The sequence below is a fragment of the Falco punctatus genome (genome assembly GCF_963210335.1).
Source record: "Falco punctatus genome assembly, chromosome: 8".
In the NCBI taxonomy this organism is placed as follows: Eukaryota; Metazoa; Chordata; class Aves; order Falconiformes; family Falconidae; genus Falco; species Falco punctatus.
Genome location: NC_137588.1, coordinates 23063391 through 23076669, shown reverse-complemented (window position 1 = coordinate 23076669; position 13279 = coordinate 23063391). Strand labels below are relative to the sequence as shown.

Genomic DNA, 13279 nt, shown 5'->3' with positions numbered 1-13279 from the left:
TGGCAGTGGTTTAGAGCACTGGTCTGAAGGGGAAGGGAGGTCTTTGTGTCTGTGACCATATCTAGTGACAGAATGTAGACATGTTGTGATCTGTGGTGGGAAATGTTAATGAGAGTAAATGGAAAAAGTCCTTTAGCTGTGTCTTCCCTCAGTATGTCCCAGCAATTTAGGTAAGTAGAATTAAGAATCTGGACTGTGCCTAGCACGCACAGACCACCACCTTTCACTTGTGAAAAGAGGTCTAATAGCATTTTCAGTGATTAAATGTAGTTTGACCTTGGTGTTATAGCTGAAAACTGGGATTGCATCATCTTTTGACTTCAGATTCGAGTGGCTCAAAAAGTGCCACCTAAGGAATTGCCAGTATTTTCCCTCTACATGCTTTTCTGTGGTCTGACCTGGCATGGCCTTGTTTACACTTCTGAGATCTGCCAAGATCACAGCTGGAGTTGGTGTTGCTGCAGTATATTTGCAGTTTAAATTCCATTCCTGCTTTGCAGCAGTGCAAGCACATGTCTCTGCTACTGAAGGAAGCAATGTGTTTGAGTAAGGAGAGAGAAACTTGAGAGGGATGTAAGAGAGTTAAGTAACAAAGTGAAAAATGGTAAAGCACTGTCAGACTTGAAATGACAGAAAAAGCTAAATGGAAGCTGGCCTTCTGGTTCAGAAGGGATTTTTTTGTTGTTTCTTATGTGACTGAAATTTGACTTTAAGGACCATGCAGCTGTTGCTCTGTCTATGTGTAATACCTTGTGAAGATAAGTTGTGGAAAAGTTTGTAATCTGTGATGTTACTGATATTATTCAGTGTTGGAATGTTCAGCCAGGAATGCTATATACAGACAACAGGAAGGGCTCCCTGCTTCATGTGGGATGACAGAAAAAAAATTATAGTGCATGAGGAGAAGTAAAGATGGGAAGAAGCCTTGACTTTTTAATGAGGAACTGATTAGAGAGAATTGGCTAAATGGAAGAAAAGACTCCAGCTAGTACTTCCTTGAAGTGTGTAAGTCCCCGTGGTGAGTGAGAGTTTCCCCAAGGGAAGAGACTCTGTCTGTTTTCAGTGGTGTGAAGGAGTGCAGGAGCAGTGGTGAGCTGCAGAGAATGGGTGGTCTCCTTGGTACTCCATCTTCAGATGCAGCAGTTCCTTCAGTCTGCTGTTTGCTCCTAATGATTTTGGAACAGAAAGAAGCAGTGACCTAGAAAATATAGAAATATCATTTTACTGTAAAATATGTACAATCTCAAGCTTCAGCTAGACAAATTCCACAGAACAATTAATTAGGAGCAACCATTGTCTTCCAAAACTGTCAGTTACACATTTTATTCTGAAGTAGAACAAAGAGCATTCTTGTATGTACATACAATCTGTAAAATAGAATGGTTAGACAAGAGATACAGACTTTCAAAATAGCTTTGAAATTTACAAGCCCAGCTGTCAAATTGCCCTGCCTGCTTCATTGACAATTAAATAGCAAAATCACCTAGCTAAAAAACATTACTTGTTCTGGGTTAGTGTTCTGAGACTAATAAAACAATGGGGGGCTTTGTATTTTAGTTACCTACTAAGTTTCAAGACTTGTTCTTGCCTGTCAATTGTGAAGACACACAGTGTCAACATCAGAGTTCTAATGAACTTGGATCACGGTATACAAAAACCTATAATCATACTGGGTCTGGGAACTGGGGATTCCTCTATAGGGCTGCCCATTGGAGGCCAAGAAACCCTTAAAGCTTTTTACACTCCGTATATATTTCCATGTATATGACCAGCAAGTTGGATGTTGCTTCATGTCCTCATCTGGAACTCTTGAAATTCTTCTTCTGTATATCAGAAACCCAGAGGGCATGGGCACAGAGGATGTAGGTAATTCAAATACCACTGCTGCCTTTCCACGTTTCCTATTGCACATCTTGGAGGAACCAGATAAATTGTTTCTGTTTTTTGGAAGAAAAGAAAAAATACAAAAGAAAAAAAGTGCACTAAATGGAGCAGTTACAGGATTTTGTCTAAGACATATAATTAAAAATATACATGTAAATTAATAATTTCAAAATATGGATTCTGGGTTAAAATGCTGCATTATGAAACAAAGATAATGGTAAAATAAAAATCATTACTTGTCCTCATTTCTGTACAAACCCTGCAACACATGAATTAAGGATGTGCCTGGTGCAGATGGGAGATGTTAGTAACATCCTTTCGACACAGAACACATTCATGGAAGCAGCATATGCTCTGCCAGTTTTGTCCCTTGTCACTTTCAGAGTTTGAAGAGATTGTGCTGTTCCCTGGTGCCTGGAGTTGCAGTAGCAAAATTCCATCCAAAGAATAAATGATACCTATGATATGTGTCCCACATGTTAGGATCTGCCTATGCAAATTAAAGCTACTATCCCTCTTTTCTTCTGTATCTTTTTTTGTTTACATATTTCATTTAAGGTTTCTTAGTTGAGAGAGAGAATTTGTACAGCTTTCCCATTGCATACTTTCACATGATTCTCAGATCTTTTTCTGATTATTTGCATGAAGAGGTAGGATAAGGCCTTTGGTATTCAGCAGAGACAAAAAGCTGTTATTTTTTTTCTGGGTCAATCAATTTCCTCCCTTAGATCAGAGCTGGGATCTCTGAAGTGTATACCAGAACTGAGCTTCCTGCAGTTGTAAAATTAGACCCATCACTGTCACCCTCCTGTAATAGCAACAAGAGAAAAAATGTGAAGAACTATAAATTTTTGTGGCTGTTGAACTCAGTCAGTTCCAGTTCTCTGGGAAAGAAACTTATAATACAACCATGTACAACGTTTGTATGACAATTAAATAAAACCCTGTGTGTGTTACTTGGAATATAGCTGCTGCTATAGGCATGTTGTTAAACTGCTTCTTTTGGTTTGCTGGATTTGATATCACTGCATTAGACTGAGGGAAGAAGCAGCATGACCCACTTTGATTTAGGATGGCCGATTTCACTCATTAAGACTGTGCTTTGCTTGTACTTTGCTGTAAGCACATACCTGGGGCTATGCCTTCTGAAAGCAAACCCAACATTTCTACATTAGGAGACTGATGGGGCAGAGTATTTGTGATCCATGTACAGGCTATAAGGGTTTTAGAATAAAGAGTAAATAACCCTCTGATACTGAAATTCTCATGAGAACCTTACGGTTTTATAAAAAAACAGGAATGCTATGTAAGGTCTGGTAAATGCTTTTATATTTCTTAAATGTATTTCCTATAAGAACGAAGAATATGTTTTAGGGCTGATACAAAATTTTCCCCCCCTTACCCCTTAATGTAAGTTATGAGGAAAAAAAAACCCATTAAATAGCTTTTATTATACAGGAAATGTACTTGAAGTGTAGAATGCTTGGGAACTAATGCCTGCTTTACTGCTATAAATTGTTCATGATATGTCTTTTCTCATATGCATCAAACATAGCACTTGCTGCAGAGATGCATGTGATTTTCTTGTCTCCTGAGAGACGGTAATTGGCTTCAGTTTACTTAGGCTGCTGCAGTACAATTTATTTTTTTAGCTTAGCTGAGGCTCATGTTGCAGCATGTTTTCTTCTGTGAGGGTGAAGTATTTAATTTGTAAAGTGGTGGAGAGTATGCGTTGCATTACAAAGATAAAGCACATCCCTGCTCTGTGGTGTTTAGCGGAAACAGATCACAGCACTCCACCATCCCCCTTTACCTTATCCTGTCTTGTTATTAAATTGCATGTGAAATAATCATGATCTTTTAGAAAACATGCATTGTAACTAGCTCGGTAATTTGAACACATGACTAATGAACTGTGGTTTCTATTTGCTTTGTCTATTTATAATGAATTATCTCTGTGGTTTTCAGCCTCAGTCACATGGTGGTACTTCTCTTCCCTGGGTCTCATTTCTGTCTTGATAACCAAATATTATTGAAATGGGCAACAGATAGAAAATAATGAAAACTTATTTTAAATATAAGGTTTTGTTGTTAGTTCAATGATCTTTTTTTCCTGCTCTGATTCCTTTATGGTTTTTCGGATTTATCTGTCTAGATGAAGAACTAAAGACATGAGCATAAAAATCACAACAAATGGCACTTCAACAGAGTTAAGCTCTTCAATGTAAAAATACTTACACAATCATAACAATTCATGTAGCAATAATAGTGATGTAACATATAAGTCATATAATGGAGATGAACCCTGTGAGTGAGGGCTTCCTTGATTTTATTAATTCCCATCATAATTTTACTTTCTAAATGACTGGGTTTTTTTCAATAAAGTACAGTATGTAATTCATAATGGACTAAGAAATGCTGAGTACTCACGATTTCCTTTAATGGATTAACGAATTTCACAGTAAATACATTTGAATGCTGGGGATCCTGACTTGCTGCAATGGCAGTCCCACTTGTTGTTCTTCTGGCCAGTCTACTGCTTCTTGGAGGAAATTATTTTGGTTTGTTGGTTTGGGTTTTTTTGCCAACACAGACTGAGCTTTCCTCCTTTGTTAGTGATGATTTAGTTTCAGTTAATTCTGCAAACTCATTACTCTTTTATGACTGCACACATGTTAGCATTGTTGCATTAGTTCATATGAGGCACTGGGACATCTGGGAACACTTGCTTGGGAAAAGCATTAAGCTGTGCTGCCCTATGAATTAATTTGCAATGAAGAGGAATGTCTCCTTTCTGGGCATCCATGTGGATTTTTTTTTCTTTTAAAACCTCATTAAATAAAAGCAGTGAGTAATGAACTTATACAATGGGAGTGACCTGGCTCTACTGTCAGCGTTACTAATACTCTCATTTTGGCAATACATGACATACAGAGTGGAAGGCGTTTTGTCTGTGGTTGGACATGTTGAAAATTCACCTATCATGGACATGGATCAGTATAGTCACACAACGAGGATTTTAGTAGCTAGTAAGGGATCCTCCTTTGCTGGTTGTAAACTGTGGAGAGGGACAAGCAGCGCAATGTGGTAGGAATATAAAGCTATGCTTGACTGGGATAACCATCACTACTGGTTTGCCTAGTAGTATGTAGGGAGTTCTTTCAAGTGGCATATCTGTTCAAATGATCTGGAAGCACAGGAGAGGAGTGTATAATGTGAGATTTAAATGATACAAACTTTATTGATTTCTGTGGAAAAAGGAAATAGGTGGAAGGGAAGAAGTTGTTCACAGAAGCAGTACAGGGTAATTAGGACAACATATGTGCCCTCAAAGCAGCAAGCCTATTTCCAGTTCAGGTTAAACCAGGGCCCTCAGCCTTTCCTGCTGAAAAGGCCAAAAGCATTGTCAATGTCTTCCCACATAGAGTGCTTGGTAATGAAGCTGGGTACAGTAATCTTACAGAGTACTGTAAGAGACTCCAGGTTCCTGAAAATGAATGATGAACTGTCATTCCTCATCAGAACGCTTGCCAACCTGTTCACAGAGCAGAAGTTCTGCAGATTTTAGATGATGTTTTGAGCATGTAATGAGAGTAGGTATAAGTAAAATGCAATTAGAAGTGAAGTCAGGGACTAAAGAAGCGGAATAGCTCCAAAAGTCTTGAAATAAATGGAATCATTTATGAGGTTAGATAAGGTAATCAAAGGAGTGATGGAATAAATAATATACATAACTTTGACTTCAAGGGTTTACATATTGACATCAATACAGTGTGATTAGAAGATTCTCTAATTTGAGCTGGAGGTCAGGTACTTGTAAGGATGTCCAGATAACTGTGGAAGCCCATGTCTTGAGCTTTAACCCTGTATTCTAAGAGGGCTAGGGATGAGCCCCAGGAACTAATGGTATGAGAAGTCTGGACAACTCTTTGTGTTCTTGGTAAGACATTTTTTCTGGTGTAGGTAAAGCCATTCCTGTAAGGAAATACGGCTTCCCTATTGCATAGTACACCAGCTCAGAGACCCTGCTGCAGCGATTGCTGATGCTCATCATACTAGAGATCTTAATAGATTGTAGTGTTAGAATATTCCATCAGTTATTTCATGGCTGTCCAAGCAATTTAATATTTAGCCAAAGTACGGCTAATATGACATAATATCCACAGATAAAGAAAACACTGGAAACGTGCTAGTGAGCAAACTCCAGGAATATTCTACTTACTGCAAATTTTGAAATATAAAACTTTAAATTCAATAATATTGTATTTCAATGCACTATACCTTTCTGCCCTTGACCAGCACGAAGGGATCCATTATAAGTCAAAAGCTACCGTGTAGCCTGTGGGTATTATGACTGTGAACACTACTTAATACAGCTGAGTTTCAGCAAGGTCCCTTTCTTATGAGATCAAGTGAAATGGCATTTATTAGTTTTGAGCATTACTGGAATAAAAAGGATCACTGTACATTAAAAACAAATGTTACCTGTTTGCAATGAGCCTTTTGGTTGAATGTTACATAGGACCAAACAGAGGAACGTTGCTGGAGAGTTTGTTTGCATATTTAAGACTTGTAAAGCATGGGTAGCTGTGGTAGCAGCAATGTGGCAAGCTAAAATAACCTTAGATACTGAGGACTGCCTTTACAGTTTGGAAGGGCTCTTGAGAGCTGAGAGAAAGGCTGTTGGGGCAGAATGTGTTGGTGTCCTGTGTTATCCCCAGGCAGTATGCTGGTGACAAAGAAGTAGAAACCAATGGGGTGTGGTCAAAGTACTTAGATTTTTTTTTTTATTATTGTTTTACATAGGAAAACCCTTTAAAAAGTGAAGAATAAGGTATTTAGCTCTAGTGATAACGAAAGCATTCTTTATTTGTACCAAAGCCAGTTTTTATCTTGCTTTAACCAACAGAAGGACAAAGAAAAATAAATACAATACAAAAAATGAAATCTTTATTTTTTGGCTCATTTGTAATATTGTTTACATTGTTTATGATAATAACAATTTCTTGCATGCATTTCACCAACACATTACAAGTCAAAAGCATTTGTAAAAGAAAGATTCTACATTTAATGTTCACTTGTGTATGAAACACAAAATGTCCTGATGTCCTTGATTATACAAATGTGCCATTTTGTTCTTGGGAAATATTGTGGATTCTATTTTTACAAGTCTAGTGCAGTGTGATTCAAAAATAATAAGAATAGGCTATGTAAACTGATACTGCAAGATAGCAAGGACTTCATGAACAATGAGACTGTCTTGGAACTTCTGATGAAATAGCGCTAGAAATTCACATTTCCCTAATACTTTCCTTGCTATGTCCTGTTACCAGATATAACTATTTCGAGACAAGCTGGGTTCCAAATTTACACAATTTACTTCACATTGAAATATATGCAAATATAATATTTAAACAAGATAGTCTACAAATACTTTTTTTTTTCCTCATAGTGTGATGATGCCAGTTTAAAATTACTGTGGTCAGAAATTAAGCCAGGTGAACGAGGAAAGAAATATAAGAAATAGTGATCTAAACTTGAAGACACTTTTCTTATATACAGAACTGTTGCCAAATGGTATTTCTTTACATTATTTATATATACTAACCACATCTTCAACAGGTTAAACAGTTTGCAATATGGCCTGTACAGTCTGATTCTACACCATATAGTAGCCACTTCAAATTTAAAATGCAAAACTAAAGAAGCTCATAAATAGCTGCAAACTATTGCTTAATGACTTGAAAGAATGAGGTCTGGTTGGACAATTTGATTCACTTCACCACTGACACATGGCTTCCTATAGTGGAGACTGTGGACAGTGGAAGGAGCAAGATACAGCAGCAAAAGCATTGACATGCATCAGTGATACTCTCTGAATGATCTACAATGACACAGAATACAACATGTCCTGTTGAACCCTTATGAATTGCTCATACTGTGGTACATATCTGATGCAATTCCACATGGCAAAGCCATTTAATTCTATGCTCAAATATGCACTACAGTATACTGTTAATATTTACATGGCAAAGGGTTTTTTATGGATTTATTAGATGCTGGCCATAATGAAAGAAGACAGTAACTAAAGAACAGTCTAGAGAAAAATTTGAGCTGTTTAAAAACAAAAAAACCCCACAACAAAATGAAAGAACTCCCAGGTATATTTTGGTGAAGCTATTTTTCCAGTGCAGAAACTGCACAGTATTTTTAAGCTGCGAATATTTTAACAAAACCAAGAACTTGTTAATGTTTAATGACGTGCATAAAAATAAGTCATTGCAGATTCCTGTAAATTAGAGGAGACTTTCCAGGCACATTAATCTGGATGCACATAATCTGGATGCAGCCGTACAGTAGTTAGAACACCTCAAATTTAAGAGCAACCCTGAAACATGGAAGTTCTTAAAATCTTTACCTTTGTGCAATGTCATATTTTTATTTATGCATGATTGAAAAGTGCAGCATGTCTATGCAAATCACTTCTATCTGTACATTATAGAGAATCTGAGAGTAGAACACCTGGTCCTCATACCTCTTTCCCCAACACAAAACCTATTACAAAAATAGTCACATATAATAGTAAACAAATTGTGAATTAAAAAATGATAAATACACTAATACTGATTTTGTAAAAATATGACAAATGTAGCAGTTGCATTACAAACAGTGAAAAGAGTTACCGTTCTATATGTTTTGCAGTATGTGAAACACAAAAACATATCACTTCCCACTCATTTCATGCTCCATGTTCTCTGTGGAGCCACTTTCCCCCTCATTCTTAGCAGTGTCAGTTGTAGTGAAAACAGTAACCTCTTGTCAAGTTTGTTACCCTGATTCACAGAGTCACAGACTGATGATGAAGGTTCACTGTTTTGTTATAGGCACTGACCATTAGTGTATATATATAATGTATATATATATGCACACACATACGCGCGCGCACACACACGCACATATATATATATGTGTGTAAAAACTGACAGTTTGGCATAAACCTCCTGCAGGAGTCCAGTTGATGCTTCATTCTCAAAGACTGTAAACATGTTATCCCACAAACAGAATTCTTAAATCTTTATTTTTTATTTTCCCTGACATCTTTACCTTTGTAGTTCTTTTCTGCTTTATCTTTGTCATACTTTTCTTTGTCTGGCTTTGTTACACTGTCATAGGATGGTGGGGAAGTCGTAGAGGAACTCTCATCTGTTTTTTCTGGAGTGGAGTTCCCATTTAGTTTATCAATAATTATCTCTTTTATAACTGGTCCATCTCCTTCTTTATTTTTATTTCTGTTATATATACTAGACACCTTTTTAACTTTTTGCTTTAAAAGGTAACACCTGTAAGCACGCTGAATAATGACAGCAGATACCTCCTCCTGTTTTCGTTTTAATGTGGTTGTAATTGGTTCATAGGAGACTTTAGAAGGATTGGCCGCCATAAACCGATCTTCCATCTGTATTCTGAGGGCATCCATCTCCCCACTTTCCCCCAAAACACGCTTTGTGAAAGCAAACAAGATGTCAAGGCAGTGAATTCTGTCACCGCTTACCATGGGCAGATCCATTGCAATAAGCTGAACTTTGTTTGGTTTTGCTATAAGAAGAGGAGGATCTAACGAAGCTGCAAAATCTGATAGTTTACTGTATTCTATGAATTGTGTTGCATCGGGATCAAACTTCTCCCAGACTTCATAGAACATCTCAAAGTCATCCTCACTCAAGGGTTCAGCGCTTTCTTCAGTAGCAACGCTGAAGTTCTCCAAAATTACAGCAATGTACATGTTCACCACTACCAGGAATGATATGATAATGTAGCTGACAAAGAAGAAAATCCCAACGGAAGGGTTGCCGCAGTCGCCTTTAACGGAGCTCCCCGGGTGGTCTTTATGGGGGTCACAGTCTGGCTCCCCACTGTTAAGAATTGGGGCTAGCAAACCATCCCAGCCAGCAGATGTGGTAATTTGAAAGAGGCAGATCATGCTGTTGCCAAACGTTTCAAAGTTGAACATGTCATCAATCCCAACTTCCCTCTTGACATAGGCAAAGTTGGACATGCCAAATATCGCATAGATAAACATGACCAGGAAGAGCAGCAGGCCAATGTTGAACAAAGCAGGAAGCGACATCATCAAAGCAAAAAGCAGAGTGCGGATTCCCTTAGCGCCTTTAATGAGACGCAGGATTCGACCGATTCTGGCAAGTCGGATGACTCTGAATAGCGTGGGGGACACAAAATACTTCTCAATCATCTCAGCTAAGAACATACCTAGAGGAAAAAAAAGAATTTTTAAAATATAATTTAAAATTTATTCGTTCATTACCTATAGTAAGATTTATTTATTGTTGTCTCCAAAACAGTCAGTATAGACAGTCTATGTTATAACAAAACGCCATGAAAGTTATTACATTTTATTGAAACCTGTTACTAAGGTGAAAGCACCTTCCTTATGTTGAAATGCTGTCTAGGAGAAGGGAAATAAGTAAAAGAAGAAAGGCTGCTTGTGGCATGGTAGCTAGTGTCTGTCTAAGCTTTCAGTTACTCCTGAAGCAGCCTGGAAAGAAAAGTTTCTGCCTTTAGATATAATTAGTTCTTGAAGCTGAACAATTAGTTCTTGAAGCTGAGCTTTTTACCACTGTCTTTTATGAAGGAGTATATTGGCTTAATCTCTGCAAATCCATGATTTTTTTAACTTGAGGATCTACACTGTATCAGTACAGCTTCTCTCAGGTGTATCACTCTTGAAGAATCAAGTTTTGTCACACAACTGATTTGCACCTTGGAGAGTCATTAGCTTTTAATTGACAGAAATCTAAATATTTGCCAAGACCATTGTTAGCAAAAGCAATTAAAAATCTCACCACCTTCACATCTTTTCTAGTTTTAGTACTGAAAGCAAATTTGTGATTAGTTCACATATACCACTAAACATTCCTCTTTATATTTGTACATGTTAATCTAATGTGCCAAATAGTTCCTTTATGTGTTTTGATATAGAAGATGACAGTGACTAACAGGAGAGATAAAAATCTTACACACAACATTTCATATATTGTATGCTATAAAGTATGAAGATCTGAATCAAGATGTAAGTCATATAGGAAAGAGAAAATTTCATATTCAGTATCATAACATCCTTGTACAAATGTTCTCTTTTCCTTCTGCTAGTTCTTTCTTCAAAGGACTTGCTCTTACCTACTATGGAGAGAATCACAACCACAAAATCAAAAATATTCCAGCCTATAGTGAAGTAGTAATGGCGAAGTGAAATCAATTTCAGGACACATTCTCCAGTGAAAAGGATAATGAACACAAGGTTAATTCGGGATAAAATTGTTTCCATTTCTTTACTCTGGTCATCTGTTTCCACCATCATTGTGACCATGTTAAGGCAGATGAGTATCATGATGCTGATGTCAAATACTTGTTTGGTTACAAAATCAAAGACCATGCCTTGGAATTTATTCTGAAAAAAAAACCCAAACAGAAAAAGTAATATAGTTTATACTCTGAAAATATTTGTCTTTAAAAATGCAAAATGGGAAAGCAAGTCCCTGCAAGATTCAGGAGGGCAAGATCCATTCATGATGCATCCATTAATATACACCAAACTCATGCTGGTTTGTGTCTCATCCTGTTTGTTCGAGTGGATCAAGAAGTGTACCACTGTTTATTGATGGGACAGGAAGGAAAACTATGAATAATAATAGTAATAACATTGACAAATTATATTATTGGTGTGAAAAAAGGTGATATAACTTGATAACTAGCAAGAGTACCAGGCACATAGAAACTCATTTTCTTATCTTTATTCTTAGCTGGTTTTAGAATACTAATCCCCACAGATGTATCTCTCTTCCTTCAGTAACTGTGCTTGGTGAGATCTTGGACTACTGAAGTTAAATGTCTCAAACACACCATGACTGCACAGCCCTAGTTTTCCTTTAGTACTTAGCTAAATGTTTATTGCCATATGTCTCTTCTTAGAAAGACTATTTTTAACCACTTGGTGTGTAAGGGGCAACAAGTATTTTATTTTTTTCAAACACTGTAGGCGTTCAGTAAATAACAGAGTAGTTTCTTAGAGAGACATTCATCCTACTTTATGCTTTACTTGCTAGAGCATTCTTTTATTTTGTAAGATTGTCTGCACCTGTTTTTCTCTTTCACATTAGGTGACCACTGCCCCCTTCTGTCTTCAGCAGCAAGGGTCAGTGCATCCCCATTTCCTACAAATCATCTGGGAGGAGCAAACCCCAAAAATTAGGTTTATCTGTGGGTAACAAGAACTAATAAATGATCCAATCAACTGTACTTTTCTAGGACTTAGGCAGGAAATTATGAAATTTATCTCATTAAACTTATTAAATGCTACAGTTCATACTTCAGAGTGTATGTTTTTAAATGACACATGAATGATCTAGTCCTCTGAATTCAAAAAAGGGGGACAATTTCTACTTTTACAAGAAAATAAATGGAAAAAATATTTTATTTCCAGACATATAACCTTATCTTTTTTGGCTAAAATTATATTCCCAAATGAGTATTTAATATTAGGAGTATAAAAATCAAATCACTCTTACCACTGGCCTTGGTATAGGTTTCTGTGGCTTTTTGGATCCCAGTTTTTTCATTGCATTGTAATATTTCTTCTGTTCCTCTGTCATAAATATATCCTGACCTCCAAAGTAAAGAAATAATACCAAAACTGATCAGTATCATGTCTACACATAGAACATTTAACTACAGTATGTCCCTCTGTAACATAATATTACATTTATATTTGATTTTTTCAGGTATTTATAGCGTGGATGCTCATATGCATTCCTAACGCAAAAAAACCCCACCCTTTACTGGTGCCTTGTCAGGCTAACGGCTGAATTTTCCCAGTGTCTTCACGCTCACCTTGGCTGGCATGGCTAAAATGGTTTTTACTATACTGATGCTGTTAAATAACTTGCTGATGAGAATATATTTAGTACATAGGAGCCTGACTGGTGCCTTACATGTTCCAAATTCTAGATAGATTTTTAGGATTACAGCTAGCCAGGTCTAAAAGTTAGGTAACTCTTGAGGCACAGGTTGTGTCAAGGGAGAACATTTCTGTCTAATCTGAGGGTTTTAATGACAGCAAAAAAAACCCCACCTTTGATATAGACTTAATAAAAGTAATCCAAATCACATCATAGCAAATTAATAATCAAAACAGCACTGGAACCCTGATGAACTCAAATTAGCCTTTGTCTGCAGATGCAAATGCTGCCAGTCAGATGTGCAACTGAGTGACTGAATTTCAGTATAAATGGATTGTGCTTATTGATGAGTCTGAACTAAGTCAGATGGAAACACAATGTCAAAGTCATTGTTTGTTAAACTGGATATCAAAGCCCAAAGC

General features: G+C 37.0%; 1 protein-coding gene across 2 annotated transcripts in view; it reads right to left on the bottom strand.

The window, feature by feature from the left end:
* Positions 1 to 1033: 1033 nt before the first annotated feature.
* Positions 1034 to 13279, bottom strand: part of LOC308068440 (sodium channel protein type 2 subunit alpha) — an 86150-nt gene continuing 73904 nt past the window's right edge. For both annotated transcript variants that reach the window (XM_080399070.1, XM_080399069.1), the window contains 3 exons: positions 12468 to 12572; positions 11080 to 11350; positions 1034 to 10152 (listed from right to left, as the gene is read on the bottom strand). In XM_080399070.1, coding sequence (XP_080255196.1) covers positions 8960 to 10152; positions 11080 to 11350; positions 12468 to 12572 — 1569 coding nt within the window. In that variant the 3' untranslated portion in view covers positions 1034 to 8959. The remainder of the gene's footprint in view (positions 10153 to 11079; positions 11351 to 12467; positions 12573 to 13279) is intronic.